Source organism: Sminthopsis crassicaudata, chromosome 5, assembly GCF_048593235.1.
Source record: "Sminthopsis crassicaudata isolate SCR6 chromosome 5, ASM4859323v1, whole genome shotgun sequence".
NCBI lineage: Eukaryota > Metazoa > Chordata > Mammalia > Dasyuromorphia > Dasyuridae > Sminthopsis > Sminthopsis crassicaudata.
The window spans coordinates 194,962,286-194,983,847 of NC_133621.1; the positions used below are offsets into that span (position 1 = coordinate 194,962,286).

At 36.0% G+C, this 21,562-nt stretch overlaps 1 protein-coding gene across 9 annotated transcripts in view; it reads right to left on the reverse strand.

Moving 5' to 3' along the window:
* TEAD4 (TEA domain transcription factor 4) overlaps positions 1 to 21,562 on the reverse strand; it is a 72,921-nt gene that overhangs the window by 29,481 nt on the left and 21,878 nt on the right. For 6 of the 9 annotated variants that reach the window (XM_074269271.1, XM_074269266.1, XM_074269273.1 and 3 more), the window contains one exon: positions 12,590 to 12,847. In XM_074269271.1, coding sequence (XP_074125372.1) covers positions 12,590 to 12,596 — 7 coding nt within the window. In that variant the 5' untranslated portion in view covers positions 12,597 to 12,847. The remainder of the gene's footprint in view (positions 1 to 12,589; positions 12,848 to 21,562) is intronic. The other 3 variants (XM_074269274.1, XM_074269267.1, XM_074269270.1) reach the window with 1 other exon arrangement.

The following is a 21,562-nucleotide window of genomic DNA, read 5'->3' on the forward strand; positions in this document are numbered from 1 at the left end:
TGTCTAGGGAAGGGGAAAGGGAAGAGAGGGAGAAAAATTCAGAACACAAAGTTTACGAAGGTGAATGTTGAAAATTATCTTTGTGTGTATTTAGAAAAATAAAATACTTGTTAAGGGACAGGTCAATTCTCCAAAAGGCTCCACAGCTGTGGAACATAGCATCTGAAGGATTTGCAGGGCAGCCTTTGCTGACACAGGTGTTGCGAACTGGGAATGAGACAAATTGGAGGCAGAGGGAAGAGGAGAGAGGTCAGACAACACAATGGCCTCTCAGTCTCCTTGTATCATCCTCTCATAAGAGGAGATCCACTCAAGCTTGGATCTCCAGCAGCCACTGTCAGGTAGCTCCTGTGTATTCCAACAGCTTTCCCCAACAATATTATTTTTAAAAATAATTTTTAAAATATAATATATGCAATAATACACACCCTTGAATTTTGTTGCATTAAATAGAGTCAGACCAACATTCTAGCCTATCAAGATCCTTGTGGATACTGATCCTGTCATCTGATATGACAGCAATCCCTCCTGGCTTTATGTCACCTGCAAATTTCCTAGGTATCTCCCCAATGCCTTTATCTAAGTCATTGATTAAAAGGTTAATTAGCATCATGCTGACACAGAATTCTGGGTTATGCCTTTCAATAAATGTTTGCCTTGCATAACTATTTTCATACCTATATACCTGGGATCACATAAAAATTCCTTGGGCTAAAAAGGGTTATAAGTGGGAAAAGTTTAAGAACATCTGACTAGCCTAACTCCTATCCCACAAAACAGGCTATTGACAATATTCTCTTTACCATTCTAATGATCCTGTTGAAAAAGGAAGTGATATTCATTTGGCTTCACTTTTCTACATCTTCACTAATAATTGTTTTGTTTAGTTCGAATCATTAGTGTAGGGAACTCCAGAGATAGAAATGTCTCCACAGAGGAAGAATATTAACTCATCTCTAACACCCAGTGTTTTGAGGTTGTTGAGGTTTTCTTTTTTTTTTTTTTCGATAATCAAATCTATCCCAATTTTTTTTATTATATTTAGATATTATGCAAAAAAAAAAAAAACCCAAAGGATAAATCCCACCTCTTTAAGGTACATAGTGCAAAATGAAAGCACCTCATTCTAACATATAGTTTTGAAAAATTGCCTGGAACATTGAAAAGAAATTTAGTAACTTGCTTATGGTTACATAACTAGTATATGTCAGAGGTAAGATTAGAACATAATTCTTCCTAGTTTTTTAGTTAGCTCTTTATTCATCACATCACAAAACCCACACAGGAAAAACCTAAAGCATAAAAATGTCTATTGTCCATACTATGAAATAGCATGAAATCTCATATATTGAGATATATATATTTGCATATGTGTGTATATGTATGCACGTTTGTATGCACATATCTAGGGTATATCTATCTTTAGCTATATCTATGTAGATCAGGTAAATGATAAAATAAATTTGTATTATTGTTAACCTTGAAATATCATTGTCTCCAAGAATCAAAACCTTGAGATACCCAGAGGACAATGGAGAAATGTGTAGTAGACATCAGTAGATTACAGCATATTTTTAATTCATAATCTGTCTAAAAATGAAATCAGTGAGGAAATGTTTAATCAGAAAAGACCACAGTCTTCTAGTCATGCAGCCAGTGAGGGACAGCATAGGTGCTGCACTGTCACTGATAAAATGCAAAACAGCCAAGAGGAAATTCCCTAGTACATTCAGTGGCTTCTCTGTGGAGGATCAGTGGAAGGAAGCACATGGACAAGAAGTGCACAAGTTTAATAGACATGCACAGGTTGTGACATCACTGATATAAACACTGTTCGTTTTAATGAAATAAAATTCGTTGAGCTATATAGGGATAAGGACTGAACTTGTGATTTCACTGGCATGGGGAACTTCAAAGTGAAGGAACATCTTCAACCAATGTGGATCAGTACTTTTCTGTAATTTTACAGTATGGAGAATTTGACAGAGCACTGAAAGTACAAGTGACTTTCTAAGAGGCACTCCAATGTGTCACAGGTAAAATTTGAACCCACATTTTCCTGGCTCTGGGACCAGCTCTTTCTCCACTACATCATACTCCCTCTTCAGTGCACTGAAGTGTGTGTACATAAGATAAAACTATCTTCAGATAAGTAAAGTCCACAACCTAATCATAAACACGAGAACTATCTTGAAAGAAAGAAAATCCACAATTTGACTTAGTAATCAATGTGTTTGAAGTTCTTCCATTCTGAGCCACACATGTCTTCCTAATATCTAATCTAAATTCAATACTACTGAAATTTAAACCTGTTCCCTCTTATTTTTTCCTAAGCAGGTCTTCCTTACATCAAAGGCTATGAAATCCAGTCAGCTTCTTTCAAGCCATAAAAAGAATTTGAGGAGGGCCCCTTCAATAAATAGCTAAATTTCCTGTCCCCCATAAAGTGAGTGATTATGTACAACTTAAGTCAGATCATTTGTTTTCACTTTGACTACACTAGAGATAGATCCCTGAGGAAGAAGTGAAGGGAGAAGAGTGAAGATCATGGAGGTGGAAAAAGAGAGGTCAAAAATTCAAAGTTACTTCTACAGCCAGCTAGTTAGTTGGGCATGACTGAGCAGCAGATGCCCTTAGTTCATCCCCAAAGAAGAGGCAGGGTGTGACTAGGGTGGAAGGGCACTGCCAAGCCCCTGGCCCATCTGTCAGAACACAAGTGGTCACTAGTCCCTGGGGCTTGGAGAGCTTCTGTCTCTGGCTCCCACCCATCTCACCACAGACCAGAACTCCAGAGACAGCTGCAGGTCCTATGGAGAAGTCACAAGCTCCATTCTGGAAGGAAACAAGGGACTGGGAGGCAAGGCCAGTGAGGCAGCTTTTTGGAGAGTTGGGGAGGTAGGAGAAGAGAAAGTATCTGTAATTTACTTTTAAATTAATTTGCATAATTATTAACATTTTTCTCTGTCACCTTATTTAAAACAAAAATGAACCAGATTCTGATTTGTAGCACTTTCAGATTTCTAAGGTATAAATGTTCACACTGAAAATTTAACAAATAGCTCTTGAAAGCTGTCAAGAGCTGGCTCTAGCACACCCTGACTCTGTTTCTAACCAGAGTGCTAAGGATTGGACAACATATTCAAGAACTTTAGTAGCACTGTATCTGTATCACTTCCCTCTTGTTTCAGGTGTACTCATCATTCTAGACTATTTAAACAAGCTACACATAGCGCTTCTTCATGATTCCATGAAAGCTGTAAGTCCCTCTCTGTCACGTCCTTATCTAGAACAAGCATCTTCAGGTCTTTCTATAGCTCTCTTATCTCAGTTTTCCCACAGGCTTCAATTCCCCCCATTCTGTGTCTCAATCCATCTCCTTCCCCATGAGATTTTTCACCTATAAAATTTATCATGAAGAGTTGAGATATATTAAAGTACTACCTCACTCTGAACTAGAAGCAAACATCCCTGTCAGTCCTCGATTCACTGGAACCAGAAACATCCTTCAACAAGTGACTCTCTTGCCAACATTGTTCCCCTTTTATGAGCTCTAAATTTAATCACTGCAAATTGGGACCTCGAGAGAAGGAGGCCAGAATCAGTTTTCAGTGGTCTAATCCCTATGGATCCCCTAGCTTACTTTAATGGGGATCAGCTGGAGTAATAAACACCTCTAATGAAAGATTGAGGTCAGTGTCCTAGGGGAAAGAAGCTTCTTCTTCATGTATTCAACCCAAAGCAGTTTTGGCCTGTTACCTAAGCATAGCTCATCCACACTCTACACTTCTCTAGCTTTTCTTTCCCCGGAATATACATTTTCCCCTGTGTCTCCTTCTGATTACTGAATGAATACCCTCCTGAACTATCATTTTGAGAAAGTTCTCAGACCAGCCATGCTCAAACCACTCTTCTCCCTATCCCATCCCCAACTTTTGGGACTTCTTCACTGGATGTCTTCCCTCCAATCCCCCCAATCTTTCCAACTTCCTTTTATGTGTCATTCTATCCTATTTGAATGTAAGCTCCTTGAGGGTAGGGAATTTATTATTTGTTTTTATCTATATTCCCAGTGTTTAACACAGTATCTAGCATATAGTATGTGCTTAACAAACACTTGTTTATTTCCCTAGGTTCCTGGAGGACTAAATTTATTTCTTCTAGTTAGACACATTCAGGTTAAACCAAAAGACAGATATCCTAATTGTCAAGTTTGATTGGTGGACAGAATACTAGACTTGAATTAGAAAATGTGAAACCCAATTCAGACCCTTTGTAGATGTAAACTTCTGTAGGCTTCAATTTCCTACTCTGTAAATGAGAAAGTTTGACTTAGTGACTCTGAATCTAATATCCTCTGACCCTTTCCTGAATCTCCTAAAAAACAAAGAATACATGATCCCTTTAGTATAATTTCATCAACTTACTTGATTCTCCTGATTCTTTAACTAGGAACCACTTCATGAACTTTACACCGGACACAAATCATGTATAGGAAAATTCTTATTAATACAGTCACTAAAAATTGTCATTTCCTTGTAATATTAACAAGGGGGGGAGATTTTCATACAGAGAAAATTTATAATAATAGTTTAGTGCCATTACATAGAGGAGAAGGAGAAGAAGGAGGAGGAAGAGAAGGAGAATGATGATGATGATGATGATGATGATGATGATGAAATGTTTATAACCAGATCCCAAATGGAGAAAATAATGAATCCATGAATTGGTTGCATTATTCAAATTCTTACAGTATATTCCCACCAGCTTGGTACTAAACAACATATTTATGTAAATATAGTTTTGAATAGTATGAATTCCTATATAGTACATAGGGTGATTTTACCATGTGGCAAAAAATATTACATTTATTTTTTTCTGTCTCTAGAGGGCAGAACTATGTAGGAGTGGCATATTTTAATTCAAGAAAGAAAACTTTTAAAATTAGAATTGTCAAAAAAATGGACTGGGCTACTTTGTGAGGTAGCTCTTTTTCATTTAGAAGTGAGCAACTAAAATTTCTAAAATGCATCATTAAGGATTCTTTACATGAATTTATACATATGCATATATACATATGTACATATATGCATATGTACATATGTATGTGTATATATGCATGCATTTATAAAACAGAAAAGGTTAATGTACTGAATCTGAGTTCTTTAGAAATTACAAACTTTACAAAGCCAAAATAAGCACAAGAGAAATTATTGAAAATTAAAGAAAAAGGTATAATTTGGAAAGCAAAAAGAAGACAGAAATAATAAACAGCAGCTAAGTGGAACAATGTATAAAGAGCTAAACCTGTATATAGTCAGGAAGACCTGAGTTCAAATGTGACTTAGACATTTTCTCTGAGTAACTTCTATTGGTCTCAGTTTCCTCATCTGTAAAATATAGATAATAATAGCACCTACTTTTCAGGGTTGTGAAAATAAAATGAGATGTCTGTAAAATATTTTGCAATTCCTAAAGTACTATATACATTCCAGCACTTTTTTTTAAACCATGGGCTGGTTCTTTGGAAAAAAAGAAAGTTGACATATCCTTAGTTAACTTTATTAAAAAGAAGAGAGCATAAAACCTACTATTAGCAAAATGAACAAAGTAAAACCACAAAGAAATTATAATAATAAAAACAATTATCAGAACCTACTATGTGTAGTTATAAGCTAATAAAATTGATAGGACAAAAGAAAAAGAGGACAAGAAATATCCAAATTAACAAAATGACAAAAAAAAGATCTTAAATAATCCAGTTTGAGAAAAGGAAAGAGAACTAGGTATAAAGGAATTATAAAACAAACAAACAAAAACTTGCTCCCAGTTCTGATGGATTTACAGTTTAATACCATTACCATATATAAATTGTTTTCAAAAATTGAAAGAAAAACAAAACAATCAGAGGAATATTTGTGAAATGTTTGTGACAGCCCTTTTTATAGTGGCAAGGAACTTAAAACTGAGTGGATGCCCGTCAGTTGGGGAATAGCTGAATAAGTATATGGTATATGTTTTGGAATATTATTGTTCTATAAGAAATTATGAGCAGGTTAATTTCAGAAAGGCCTGGAGAGATTTACATGAACTGATGCTAAGTGAAGGAGTAGGACCAAGAGAACATTGTACACAACAACAAGATTATGTGATGATCAAATGTGGTAGATGTGGCTCTTTTCAACAATGAAATGATTTAAGCCAATTGGCTTATTATTCCAATTCCAGGGTAAGAGAGCTCTCTTGGACTGGAAACATATCATTGGAAATGAAGTCTATGTCAGTTTAGCTTCTTAAAAACTTCTCTCATCATATCCATCTCTGGACTAGAAGGTTGGAGATTCCTTTCCAGTTATAGAGCTATGTTCCCATGCTCTCTAAGTTTTCTTCAAAAACTAAGTTAAGGATTCTAGGACCAAGATGATAGTCACTAAGTCAGGCCAAAACAAGATCCCTAAAGTCACAGGGATAGGAAAGGAAAGAGTGATTTCAAGAGGAAAGGGCTTTACAGGTAATCTAGTCCAAACTCTTCAATGAACAGATGAGGAAACTGAGAATGGTTATGTGACATGATGAAGGAAATACTAGTTAAGTAAGTAGCAAAGCCAAGATTTAATCCCCAATTTGCTAACTAAAAGTCTAGTGCTCTTCACAGTGAGGAAGTATTTGAAGAGAGAAAAAAACAGATAAAGACTAGACATTCAGGGTGAGGGATATTTTCCAGACAAGCCAATATGTTCATTTGCTTTGTTTAATTGGATGTTTGTTTTTTTTTTTGCTTCAATATTACTGTTGAGCAGTAGAGTGTGAATGAGGAGGGAGAGGAAAAGTAATTTGAGAGGTTATACTAAGGTATATATATACACACACATACACAGATATATAGGTGTGTGTGTATATATATAAAATCCAATTTTTTAATAAAAAGGAAATAGAAAAACAGAAGAATAGAACTATGGAGAGAAAGAATTTAGAAAATTAGTCACAGAAAATAGGAATCCTATGAAAAAATGAGGAAATCCCTCATCATGAGTCAACCCAGGATAGCAGAAAGATTGTTGAAATGAGTCAGGAGGTCTAGGATTAAGTCTCAGATTTTTAATTAAACAGCTTTATGATCTTAAGCCAATCATTTCCTCTCTACAAATTTTCTTCAGCTACAAACTGAGGAGACTGGATAAGAAAACTTCTCCATTCTCTTTCAGTTCTAAATATTTATTGGGTGACTTCTAAAGCTGATTTTTCTAACTGTTTCTCCAGCCTGTAATACCCTTTTCCCTTTTTCTTTCATATACAAAGCAAACTCACTCTTGAGGGAAAGCTTCTATCTTATCTCCTCCATGAAGCTTTTCAAACAATCCTGCCTTCTTATCCTAACCAGCTATCAGATGCCTAACTCACAATGATGCCCACCTTCTCCTATAAGATTTTCAACCCATTTGGAATTTTCATAGATTATCTCACATTATTAGTTATTACAGGATGCTGTAAAATGAGGGTATTGAACCAAGTCTCATAACTTGGTCCCCTATAATCCTAGCTCACATCCTGTTATCCTAGTTGGCATTAGAACTCAAATATAGGTTTTCTGTTTCCAAATCTAATGTTCTTACTACTGTATCATAAAGCCTTCCTGATCAGAATATCCAGCCTAGAAAAATGACTAATTTTTACTTCATCTGAGTTTTGCTCTTAGGCTAAAGATTTAGAAAAAAGGTGATGAGGAATAACAGGGGGAAAAAATTGTTTGAAAGACTAAGGAATAGAGGAAAGAGAAGTGGTACGTGACAGAAAGGTAGAAGGAGAAAGCATTGGGAAAGAGTAGAAGGTGGGACAGCTTCCAGGAGATCAGCTCTTTGGCACCTGGGTCAGCCTGCTCCCTACCACCACCTCCCAGTACCCCAATCCATCCACACAGTAGTGAGTTCAGGACTATATTTATCTTATCCAGGCTGGCCATATTCTGCAGTCCCTGCCTTGGCACTCACTCACTACAGAGTCTTGTAAGAAGAGAAGAAGAGTGGGAGAAGAGGGGATAAACCAGTGTCTGGAGTCCTCTGAAGTCTGTGCACATGGAGGACAGGTGCAGTGGGAGCTGAGATAGGTCAACAGACACCACCGAAGTCTCCACCTCCCGGGCAGGCAAAGTGCCTGACCAGCTGTAGAAATGAGAACTAAGTGAGGGGGGAGAATCAGAGGGGTCTCGGGGGAAGGGAAGGAGAAAGTTTACACTACCAACTTTACACACACAAGAAACCTTTCCTTTCCTATTCCCCATCTCTCTTCTTTCATTCCTTATTTTATTTCTTCTACTTCCAGTTCCCTACTTCCCCACCATTCCCCTGTCTTTTTTCTTCTTTCTCCCATACCTACCTGAAGTTTGGTGAATTTAGAGATTTATTTTTAAACATTAGAAAATCTAAATTTAAGTCCTGACTCTGATTCTTACTTCCTATTGAACCCTTAGTAAATTTTCTTGAATATTAATTTTTTTTCATCTGCAAAATGGAGGTAATACAAATTCTTATATTCACAAGATAGCTGGGGAAAAGGTAGTTTGCAAATTTTAGAAAGCTATGGCATTCTAAACTGCTATTGCTACTACTACTTACCACCACCACTACCACTACTACTCCTACTACTAATAGTAGTACTATTACTACTACCACTCTTCCTCCTCCTCTTTCTTCTTTTTCCAAGGCTTAGACTTCCTGCCTTCATCTTTTCAGAATTGCTGAATTTCAATTGAATGAATGGAACCAAGAAAGCCATTGAGTCCAAACTCAAATGGTAAAAAGAATTCTTCTAATACATTTGATAGGTGGTTATATAGCCTTTTCTCTCACCTCCTACAACTTCCTTAAGCAATTATTCCACTTTGAAATAGCTTTGTTAGCAAGTTTTTCTGTTAAATCAACTCTAAATTTCTCTCTTTGCAATTTTAACTCAAGAGGGTTCTGCCCTCTGAGTCCAAATAGAACACAATTCTTCAAACACTAGTAGACAGCTACTACACCCCACTTCTTGTCCCCAAGATTTTTTTTCTCCAGATTAAACATTTGTAATTCCTTCAAATAATTCTCATAAAGCTTGATTTTGAGGCTCTTCACTATTCTGATAGCCTTCCTCAGGATAATTTCTAATTTATCAATTTGCTTCTTTCAAGGTAGTTTCCAAAACCAAACACAATACTACAGACAAAGTCTTGCCAGGGAAAAAACAGAGCAGTCCTATTTTTCTCTCGTCCTGGACTCTATGACTTATTGTAGTCTAAGAATATATTAACTTGGAAAAGGCTGTAATCACATTTTTGACTCATGGATTTCACAGTCCACTAAAACCCCCAGATCATTTTAAGACAAACTGTGAGTCTATGTTGTACTTGTGAAAACAATTTTTTTGGACCCAAGTATAAGACTTTACATTTATCCTAATAAATTTTATCACATTAGAGTCAGACCAACATGATGACCTATCAAGATAATTTTGAACACTAACTCCTGTCATCATCTAATGTGATAGAAATCCCTTAAAGTTTTGGCCATCCACAAAACTGATGATGTCATCTATGCCATTATCCAACTCATTCACAAAAATGTTTAACAGCACACTGGTCCAGCTGGAGTACTCTAATAGAGACTGCTTTTCAAGTTAACATCAAATCATTAACTCATAGTGACTATTCTCTGGGTTTGCTCTTTAACCAGTTCAAAACGAACTGTTTGTGACTCATCTTTTCTTATTGCCCACAAGATTACTTTGCTAGAATCAAGGTATCAAGAGTATTCCTTTCATCTACCAGTCTAGTGACTCTGTCAAAAAGGAAATAAAGTTTGTCTGACATTATTTGTTTTTGATGGAAAGCATCCATTGCAATTATGTTCTCATTTGCTAGGTGTTCACTAGGAAGACTAGATGACTGCTAAGGTTCCATCAGTTCTAAATTCTATGATCCTTTGATACCCTTTAATGACATCTTTGCCCTCCAGTTATTTCAACATAGACTCATCAAAAGAAGTTACACATTCTTTAACTACCTTCTGTTAATCTTAGTTTTCAACCCTCTGTTAGAAATTTTGTTTTGCCCTTTCTAGTTTAAAAAGTATTTTCTTCCCCAGAAGAAACAGAAGCAAAATAAAAATTGAGGATCCCTGCCTACAGCCTAATTTATTATCTATCCTAAATAGTGCTATCCTTCTTTGGCCCTTCTCTTTTCTGTAATAGAGCTAAAGAAAACCCTTTTTATTGTCTTTAGGTTTCCTCATCGACATCATATAGATTTTGGAATTCCTTTTCTTTTCTTCTTCTTGTATGCATATCTCTTAAAAATATATGTTAGTGAGTGAATCTACCATTTTCTGTCTTTAGTCTTTCTTTTCCCTAATCTATTCTGCATATTACTGACAGATTATACCAATATGTTAAGGATCTACAATTTTTTGTTGTTGGTATGGAACTCCTGCTATGGGGTATTCTCCCCATTAACACAAATCTCAACCTGTATTTAAGTTATATTCTTAGAGAGTAGCCTGAAGTTTAAAAAAGTTAAAGTAACCCATGGTGACATGGATAACAAATGTTAGAAGAGGGACTCTAACTGAGGTCTTCTTGGTTCTGACTCCCCTACTATGATTCTGCTGGGTTAATCTTTCAAAAACCTTTCTTTCATTCTATGTACAAAGGAACTAAGGCTACAAATGAAATAATCCTTATTTACTAGATATCTGGCTACCTTGAAAAGCAGTTTCCTGCCTCTATCCTTTTGCTAATATGGTCCCCTATCCTGGAAGTCTCTTTCCTCTCCCATTTACTTATTCAGAGTCTATTTTTCAAATAAAAAATAGCTAAAATTCCATTTCCCTCATTGAAATCTCCTTGAGCACTATAGCCCACATTGACTTCTCCTTTCTCTGAATTCCTATGACATTTTTAATCTGTACCCACACAATTAAACACTTTATAAAATCCTATTCTTGTTCTCAAGGAGATTCATGTGCATATGACATTCTGACCACTAGACTGTGTTTGAGGGCAGTGTGAACTGGTAAAAACTGGTTTGACTGGTACAGCCCCAACCTCCAAGGTATTTCTATGCTAAGGCTCCAGTGACTTGAAGACAGGGCAGCTCCCTCATTTCCCAGTCATATATTTGCTGTGGCACAGTTACTTTAGTTTCCTGAGTCCCTGCTCCTCATTCCTCATCTTTTTTTCAGAAATATCCCAATTGCAGTAGTCTAGACCTGTGTTAAATTCAAACAGAAATAGGAACCTCTAAAGCATACACAGGAATATCCAAAGGCTGAATGTTAATATTAGTACTATTAAAATAATATATATTTAATATCATTGATAAAAGTAAAGAATCTTATTATTTTTCTAATATACTATAAGGATTATAGTAATTAACATAAAATTATAATTTCATTTATAATTATACCTTAATATGATCATAATAAAATATTAATACACAGTTATCTACTGTATTTTTACTTATTTTGTTAAACATTTTCCAAGTACATCTTAATCTGGTTCAAGATATGCTCAAAAGTATTGTAGGTCACATGTGGTTCTAGAGCTGTATGTTTGACACCTCAGGATTAGAATACCCCACTCTCTGCCGCATGGATAATGGGGCATTGTGCTATTAATGCTATGTCAGCTCTTTATCTGAAACTATTTAAGTTTGAGCTCTGAATAGCTTGGGACCTAGGATTAATAGTGTGTAGTTTGTTGCCTATCCAAACCACCAGCTTGCTTATGAATCAGACAAACAATATGGGAAGAAAGAAGCATTCCTCTATGCAGATCCCCAGACAGACATCCCGTAACTGCTATCCCTATATGATGATATTGCTACTAAGACATAATTCTCCCTTTTGTCTTGCAGATAGGAACCGAGATATCATATTTTCATTTAAACATTTCTTCAATATGCCTGATATTTTTTCCCTCTCTCAAACCTTTTTCCACTTGTTCATGACGTCTTCTCTACCTTGAACACACTTTCCCACATTTATCCATGAAAATTCTACCTATTTTTAAAAAACCAGATCAAATGACCCTTCCGCAATATAATCTTCTTTGATTACCCCAGGCCACAATGATCTTTCTTTCCTTTTACTCTCAGATCCTTACATTCTATGTTACTCATATGCCATTTATCATATATTATTTTGCATTAGGAAAAACTGAATATGTCTTTTCTGCCTGACTTAACTAAACTTCTTTAAAAGTCAATTGAAATTATACCTTCTTTTTTGATCCTCCAGGTTAATAATAACTTCTTATAGAACTATGTTTTGTAATTGATTTAATTTTTCTTGTAATATTGTGTATTATAACTATTACAAATAGTTATAAACTATTATACTAGTATAGTTATAACATATTATATTATAAACTTTATAACTATCTACATTTGCATCTCCCCTAATAAAAGACCCTTGAGGGTAAGGGCAACATTTTTTTAAACTAAATTTTGCATCCTTTCCATGGTTGAGTATAGAGCAAACAATGTTTCCTACAGAGTATTTTAAAAATGTTATTTATCACCAATATTAGTTCCAGCCCCTTCTCTACTCTAGCTCCTTACCATACATCTTGCCCTCATCTGATAAGATGATCTTGCGCCTGCCACATGGTGGGTAGATGGCGAGGGCTTCTTGGAAGCTCTGCTCAATGTCAGGGCTCCACACGCCCTCTGCATCATTGTCGATGGGTTTGTCCAAAGCCTCGCTGCCCTCGGAGACGTTGCTCCCCTCAGGGGAGGTGGGAGAGCTCCACTCGTTGGAGGTAATGGTGCCGGCTAGGCCCTCCAAGGCTCCGCTTGGAGAAGGACCCGTTGGACCTGCTGGGATGGAGACCAAAGTGTTAGGGATGACAGGAAAGAATAAGTCTTTATATGTATAAGACAGGGGGAACAATGTATCAACTTTAGGATGGTATACATAAGAGGGAATACATAGAAACTATCAACCAAATAACTTGGTCTTCTTGGGAGGATATGGGGAGAAGAGCCAAACCTTGTGTAGTGAGGGATAAAGAAAAAGAAGCATCATCGGGGTTAACAGGGAAAAGAGCCTAGAAATAAAGGGAACTGGATCTCAGGGTGGAAAGAAAGAGGATGGGAAATAAAGATAAAAGGCAAAGAACAGAACAAACAATACATTCTTAAAAAAAAAAAAAAACAGTGTAAATTGTATTAAAATATTATCCTCTTTTCCTCATTGAGTTTCCAGCCATAAAACTTTTTGTAATAGGACTATATAGCAAATATTGGTGGGCTTTCCCCAACAGATGAAAGTTAGGCTTTTTGATTCAACAAGAGCCTTTATATTCTGATCCTGCCCCTGACACTAACTAGCTGTGTATATTGGAACAATCTCTTATAGACCGCTTAGCCAATCCTCCAAAACATTAATCACTATCTATACAATTATAGACAAATGGCTATCAACCTCTGCTTCTAAAACTCCAGTAAGAAAGGACTCAAATTTCTCAGTCTAATCTGGATACCAGTGTTTTGGTGAACAGTAACAAGTAACTAAAGCATTAGACTATATACTATATTAAGTTAGATATTACATATTGCCTCCAGTCCCTCCATCAACCCCTAGTGTCTACCTGCCTCATCAACTGAATATGTCTACAATATAGACCTAGTAATGAATTTTGGGAATTCTAGTAGACCCTTGTGTGTCAGGATAAAATATTTTGATTTTTATGGTGATAGAAAGACTGTTTTATTTACTTATGTTTTCTTGCTTATCCCTTAGCAGGAAGAGAAGTTACTATGATGGGCTTTCTGATTGGCTCAGAGTCAATCTGGAGAAAGGAGAAATGAGTTTCATAGATCCTACCCAGGATAAATTTCCAAATAGGTTATCTTCTGACATAATAAGAGAGTCTGAAAGGGGTAGCCTGGGGCTTTGGAACTGAAAATCATGGAAGGCCAAACTAGATCTGGGAAATGTTATTTTGAAACACAATCAATCAGAGATGAATGATTTTCCTTTAAGTACAGATATAATTACTTTTAAGTACAGATATAATTACTTTATCCTGGCACCTGATTTCTGAATTTATATTTTCTTTCTTTTTCTTAAAAAAAAAAATTCTTAAAAGAAAAGAAACTCTAAAAATATGACATAGTGGTGACAAAGTTCTATCCTGGATCCTATCCCAGGTTCCACCCAGGGAACAGAACCTCAGCCCCAAAGGCACACATGCAGTTAGCACAGTCATGCAAATTAGGGCAGGTCCTTGAGCTGGAAGAAAGTCAACTAAGCGACCTTTTGCTTAATTTTTCTTGGGACTTTTATTGAAAGGGAAACTTGGAAAGTGAAGGGAAGGGATTGAACATATTTGCTGTAATAAGATCTCTTTGTAAGTCCTCTGAACCAAGTACACCATTTGAAAAATTCATCTCAGGACCTCCTGAAAAGCTTCTGTGCCAAGCCCTCCCCTACTTTCACATTATCTCTTTCTCTCCAAAGGTATATGTATAGGAAAGGGAAGGAGAGTGCAATATTCCTCTGGTTATGCATCAACCAGCCAGCCAATGGTAGTCTGCACAAGACTCTCCAAAGTCTGATTACCTGATTCCTCTGACCCTTATTTTACATACCCCAACCCTGAAGAATTGGGGTTACTGGGAATATAATTAACCATCATTAATCCTTCTCTGCAAATCACTTTGACATTGCAGAAGTGAGGCAAGGGGGCACCTTGTTTCAGGAATGCAGCTCCACAAAGAGGGTTCAGGGATGTCTGGCTAGCCCCTCGATTTCAGTGAGGTAGCATGGTGTAGCAGATAAGGCAGCATACATGGAACTGAGAACTGCCTCAGACACTTTCAAGCTGTGCAAACCTGGGTAAATCCATTAACTTCTGTGGGCCTCAGTCTACTCACTTGTAAAATGAGGGAAAGGGTAGGATGCCTTCCAAGATCTCTTCTAACTCTAATTTTATGATTGTATGACCGTCTATGGCCCCACAAGTTAAATTTCACAAGGACCTACCCTTTGTGTCCACTATTCCAGAAAAAGTAGGGCAGCAGGTCACCCAAGGCCCTGGGATCTATGACCAAATGGAGCTACTCCCAGTCTTCTCATCAGCCAAGGTTCACTGGGGAGCAGCCTTAGTCCTACCCAGCCTGATCCCAATCATTTGATAGCCTCTCCCTTGATTAGTTCCCAGAAGCCCAGCTCCCACTCTCTCCATGTGGCAAATCTGCAGTGGAGTCATTGCTTGGTAGGCCATGTTAGAAGCACATGGTGTAAGCTGACACTTCCCTCCCACTCCCTCCCTCCAAGACTCTTCACCCCATCTCGCCCCTTAAGAGAGGCTGTCTGTTTGTTTGTTTTTTTCCCTCACAAGTAAGTATTACACTTTATCCAGCGATCTGTGCCTGCCAGAGAATAGAATGTGAGGTGGGAACAGATGGCATTATTAAGCCTAGGATGTAAAACACTACCACTTAAAAAAAGCAGGACAAAAATGCTCCCCATCTGGAGTCTTGATCCCAGGGATCTCCACTCCCAGTTCCATTTATTGTCATTCTGAAGTCATGCCTAAATTCTGGTAATTGCTCAAGATAATTAAGATAACAGCGATCCAGGAACTGACATGGTTTATTAAGATAAACACTAATAACCATAAGCTTTCTTTAAAAGGATCTTTTCTCCAAAGATGGCCAATTTAGAATCATAAAACAATACAAACAGTATTTATTGATATGCTTAACAGTCAAACACTTTCATTTTAAAGATGAGGAAACTGAGCTTTTATGAAGTTAAGTGTTTGGCCTAAGGTCAAATAGATATACAGCCTTTCCTTGAATACCTCTGGAGAGTGGATTTCTATTACCTCCTATTACCTTCCACTTTGGAACAATTCTAATTTTTACATTGATTTAAAATCTGCATCTTTGCAACATAAGTCTTTTATTGCTAGTTCTGATTTCTGATTTAGATTTTTAAAAATAGATGGTTATCAATTATATATAATATAAATATTATATATATTGCATATATATGCAATCTACATTGTCCCTGTATCCTTGAATTTACACTCTACTGGATATTTATGAAGGATGGAGGAGATAGATGTTCAGACCAAGCAAAGAGTAAATCTTAAAACTCTTTCTACATGCTAGCTCTTCAAATCCTTGAAGACAGCTATTATACTCTCCTAACTTTTCTCTTCTTCAGCCTATATATTCCCACTTCCTCAGCTGATCCTCCTACCATATGGCTTTGTGATCCCTCCATCATCTTGGGTAACCCTCCTCTGGCTGTCCAGCAACATTGTATTTCCCCCATCATTCATAAATATCATAGTGGAATGTAAGCACAGAGATATAGGTTCAATGTAGATGGTGTAAATATATGTAATGTATTTATATTTATATTTGTTATGTATAATTGATAACCATCTATTTTTTTAAATCTAAATCATAAATCAGGTGCTGAAAGGGAACTCGGAGGCCATCTAGTCCAAATTCCACATTTTTAATAGGATGAAATTAAGGCATAATATCACACAGGCAGTTACATCAGGAATCCATTCCTTGTGAGCAAAGATTTTTATATTTGTATCCTTATGCTTGGCATATAATAAAAGGAATGATTGTTGATTTACTGATAAAATTGATTTTTGACAATTCAAGTCTAAGACTTTTCATTTATTCCTGTTATATGTCATCTTATTAAATTCCATGCAATCTTCTATCAAATTCCTTTTGGGACCTAAATCTTTCATTCAATACATTGACAATCCTTCCTAGTTTTACATCAATCAGAAACTTGGTAAAGCATTCCATTTATGCTTTCATTCACATGAAAGTCATTGATAGAATAGATTCTTGTCAAATGCTTTGCTAAATCACAGATAAGCTATTTCTAAAATATTCTTTTTCTTTATCAGTCCAGTAAACCTGTCAAAAACAGAAATTAGGTTAGTCTAGTATCACCTATTATTAATGATGACAGCTGATTCTTTGTGATACTATTCCCTTTACTAGATATTTAGTTAACTATTCTTTTAATATATTTAACATTTTCCCAGGAATTGAAGTCAAGTTTATTGAACTATAATTTACAAGTTCCCATTTTAAAAGATCTGGGAAGTTTATGCTTCTCCAGTCCTGAATTCTCCATGTTGTTCTCCAGAATCTTTCTGCGACTGCATCATATTTGAAATTATTTCAGTATCCAGGAATATTGAATTATAGTTCATGACATGCACTCATCAAAGCCAGTAAGGTATTTATTATCTCCTTAGTTATCTTGGATTTAAACTCTCTGTTAAATGATTTTTGTTCTTTCATTTCTAATCCAGAATTAGTTCTCCTCCACCAAGGAAACAAGGAAAACAAGATTTGAGATCCTCTGCTTTATAGCATATCTTATCATTGACATCCCATCCCTAAGCAGTTATCCTATTCCTTCTTTGGTCCTCTTTTGTCCAATTTAGGTTTAATTTTTTTAAAAAAAAATCAAATGTTTTTGTTGTCCTGAAGTGTCTCTACTCAAGTCAGTTCATTCTGAGACAGCAGTCCTTATACCTTTCTCATGAGACCATAATACCTATTTTTATTCAACCTTCATTAAATTGACTTTATTTCCATCATCTGTACAGATCTTTTAAAAATCTAGTTATTTAAATATTTTTATCCACATTGATCTTTTTAGAATTTTTCCCTTTTCCTACTCAATGAAATTTGCTTTTCTTGGTGGCTTCAGAAATTGATTCTAAAGAGTTCCTGGGTTATCTATCATTTCTGACACATCTCCTAGAGAATTAAGGGTCTTTGGTTTTTTCCTATCCTTTTGCTGAACATTTTGACACCTATTTTTAAAAAAATGAACAAGACTAATATGGAAATGAGTTTTTTTCCAAATACATGTAAAGATAGTTCAACATTCCTTTTTGTAAGACTTTGTGTTCCTAATTTTTCTTCCTCCTTCTCCAAAGGACAGCACGCAATCTGATATAGATTAAATATGTGTAATCCTTTTACACATACTTTAATATTGAAATATATTTCCAGATTGCACATGTATAATCTATATCAAATTGCTTATCATCTCAAGGTGGGAGGAAGAGAAGAAGGGAGGGAGAGAATTTGGAACTCAATGTTTTAAAAATAAATGTTAAAAATTGTTTTTACATGCAATTAGGAAAAATCAAATTTTATTTTAAAAATATAAGGCATATATGGCAGACTTTCCTCTTCTTCTCCAGAATCAAATCTAGGATGGGTCAGTAACTTTCCCATAAAGTTCCCATTATTTCCACTGTAGCAACCAATTGTTTGATAAAAAATCAGCGCATCCATCAATTACTCAACAAATATTAGATTTAGGCAGTTAGATGGCATAGTGGATATAGAGTGTCAGGTCTGGAGTCAGGAAGACTCACCTTGACAAATGCAAATCTGGCCTCAGATACTAGTTGTGTGACCCTGGCCAAGTCACTTAATCTTGATGTTTCAACCCACTCATCTAGCTGAGGCAGCCCCAGGCTTCCAAGGCTTAAAGGGCAAAGCATGAGACTAGATGTCTACTGAGGTTAGGGTGGATTGAAAGGGACTCCGGTAACTGTGATGGACATGACTCTTTTCAATAATGAGGTGATTCAGGCCAATTCCAATAGACTTGTGATGGAGAGAGGCATCTGCATCCAGAGAAAGGATCATGGGGACTGGATGTATTGTTGTTGTTTTCTTGCTTGTTTTTTTTTTTCTCTCATTTTTCTTCTTTTTGATCTGATTTTTCTTGCACAGCATGATACATATGGAAATGTTTAGAAGAATTTCACATGTTTAACCTATATTAGATTATTTGTTGTCTAGGAGAGGAGAGAAGGAGGAGAGAGGGAGAAAAATATGGAACACAAGGTTTTTGCAAAGGTGAATATTGAAAACTATCTTTACATATATTTTGAAAATAAAAAGCTATTACTAAAATTTTTTAAAATAAATTACATGAAGTGGTGCCCCAAAACTTACTAAGATATTTTAGAAGGGATTGAGTTCCTGGAATTATCCCACAAAAACTCAAAAAGTCAGAAGTTCTCTCCTGCAATCTTAAAATAATTAATCTTCAAACTCCTTAATCCGTTAAGATGTTTATAGTATTTCCACAAATTTTGCTTATCTTACTATTTTTTGTTAAAAATAATAATAATTTAGCCAAAGCTGGGAAAAAAGCTATAAAAAAAAGAAAAAAGAAAGGGACTTGGTAGAGAGGGTTAGTGTATTACACATTTATATATAAAGCATTTAAGCTGGATACCTCCTCCCAGGTCACTCTCTCAACTTTCTTCTTACCCTATCTGAGGACTCCTAGCTTTCTCTGGTCTGAAGACAAACCCACACCCATGTGAATAATGAAAACAGGTATTAGATCTACTTGAAAAGATGCTAAGAAAAAACTTTGATCTTCAAGAAAATCTTCCCTTCTGGTTTCCTCTGAAACTTTCCCTCCCCCCAGAGAGCCTTTCTCTTTTCTCTCTGCTGCCCCTATTCCCTTTAGATCTCGCTGGAAGAGACTATTGAGAGACATCAAAATGTTGTTTGTTTTTTTCTATCTCCCCATTCTTGGTCCTTTTGTGTCCCTTTCAATTACCCTATCCCATTCTCCTAGAAAAAATACATAAAACCTTATTCTTGAGGAATTTATTGAGGAAGAAGATCTGATAAACTCATTCGTACTAAGTAACTTAATGGTTTATATTTTTCCAGGGAAATTGGCAAATTAAAAGAAGCAAAACTTACACCAAAGAGTGAAGAAATGAAGCAATAATAATACAAATCTAAGCAATGTGACATTTAGATAGGGGAAAGGTATATTTTGGGACTGGTGAGCCTCCTCCAGCTCCTGGCAAATATGACCCAATTTGACCTCAGTCTTCTAAAAATTACATAACTATTGAGTGTTGGCCAAAAGGTACCTTAGTGATAATCTATTCCAACCCCCTCACTTTCAGAAGAAAGGAAGTGACTACTATGAGGGAAGCTTATATGACCTCATTCCCCCAAGGCCTCCGGTCTAAGATAGAACTTAATAGATTGTGACCCTGACATAGACTTCAAATATGCAAGTAAAACAAAATCTTTTGTGTTATGTAAATGAAGAATTGCAGGTTTTATGTATTTTTTCTAAGAGATCTCCTCATCTCATTGGGTTGTGAGGAAAGCACTTTGTGAATGGTAAAAGTATATATTATAAGCATTATACGGTCTAAGCTAATTTTATAAATGAGGAGACCAGTACAGAGGTGAAATTGTTTCCTTAAGTGTACCCAGGGAATGAATACTAAAAGCTTGATCTCATGAGGGTGCTTCAGAAGTAGATGGGAGAGTATGTTTGTGGGCTGGAGAGGATATTAAGAAACTGTTCATGTTGTCTTACCTAGTTTAATGACATGAATGTGATATTTTGACTTGCTCATGAATTAGATTTAAAGTAAGATGGAGCATTCTCTCTCCTTCAGTCACATGTCCAGAAACAAGACAAAAGTCAAGCAAGATGATTGGTGAGGGCCATAGATACAGATGCAGTGGATGACCTTGGTCTTTCTAAATTAAGATCTTTATTATACAGGGAAACAGCAAGATTATATGATGATCAATTCTGATGGATATGGCTCTCATCAATAATGAGGTGATTCAGACAAGTTTCAATGGTTTTGTGATGAAGAGAGGCAACTGTACCCAGAAAGAGGACTGTGGGAACCAAAGGTGGACTACAATACTTTTTGTTGTTGTTTGCTTGTATTTTGTTTTCCTTCTCATTTTTTTTCTTTTTGATTTGATTTTTCTTGTGTAACATGATATGTATGGAAATACGTATAGAGGAATTGCACGTTTTAACATATATTGGATCACTTGCCAACTTGAGGCAGGAAAGGGAGTGAAAAAAATTAGAACCCAGGGTTTTATAGGAGTGAATGTCAAAAATTATCCATGTATAAATTTTGAAAATAAAAAAACAATACTAAATTTAAATCTTTCTCAGATTTGTTGAGAAACAAGAAGGCATCTAGAGTATGATAGCCACAATGGGAAAAAAAAAAGGTTCTAGAAAGAAAGGAAGGAAAAAAAGAAAGAAAGAAAAGAAGGAAGAAAAAAAAGGAAAGAAAAGGAAGGAAGGAAGAAAGGAAGGAAGGAAGGAAGGAAGGAAGCATATTATTGTTATTCAGTTGTTTCAGTTGTGTCCAACTCTTTGTAACCCCATCTGCAATTTTCTGGCAAAGATACTGGAATGGTTTGCCAGTTACTTCTCCAATTCATTTTACAAATGAGGAAACTGAGTCAGACAGGATTAAATGACTTGATCAGAGTCACACAGCTGGTAAGTATCTGAGGACAAACTTGAACTTAGGTCTTCCAAACTCTAGACCTGGCGTTCTATCCAATGTGCTGCTAGCTGTTCTCATAAACAAGAATATATTAAGTACCTACTATGTGCCAGATACTGTGCTAAATGTTTTCTCATTAACCTCCCATTTACTCCCCAAAACAACCCTGGGAAATATTATTATCATCATCATCTCCATT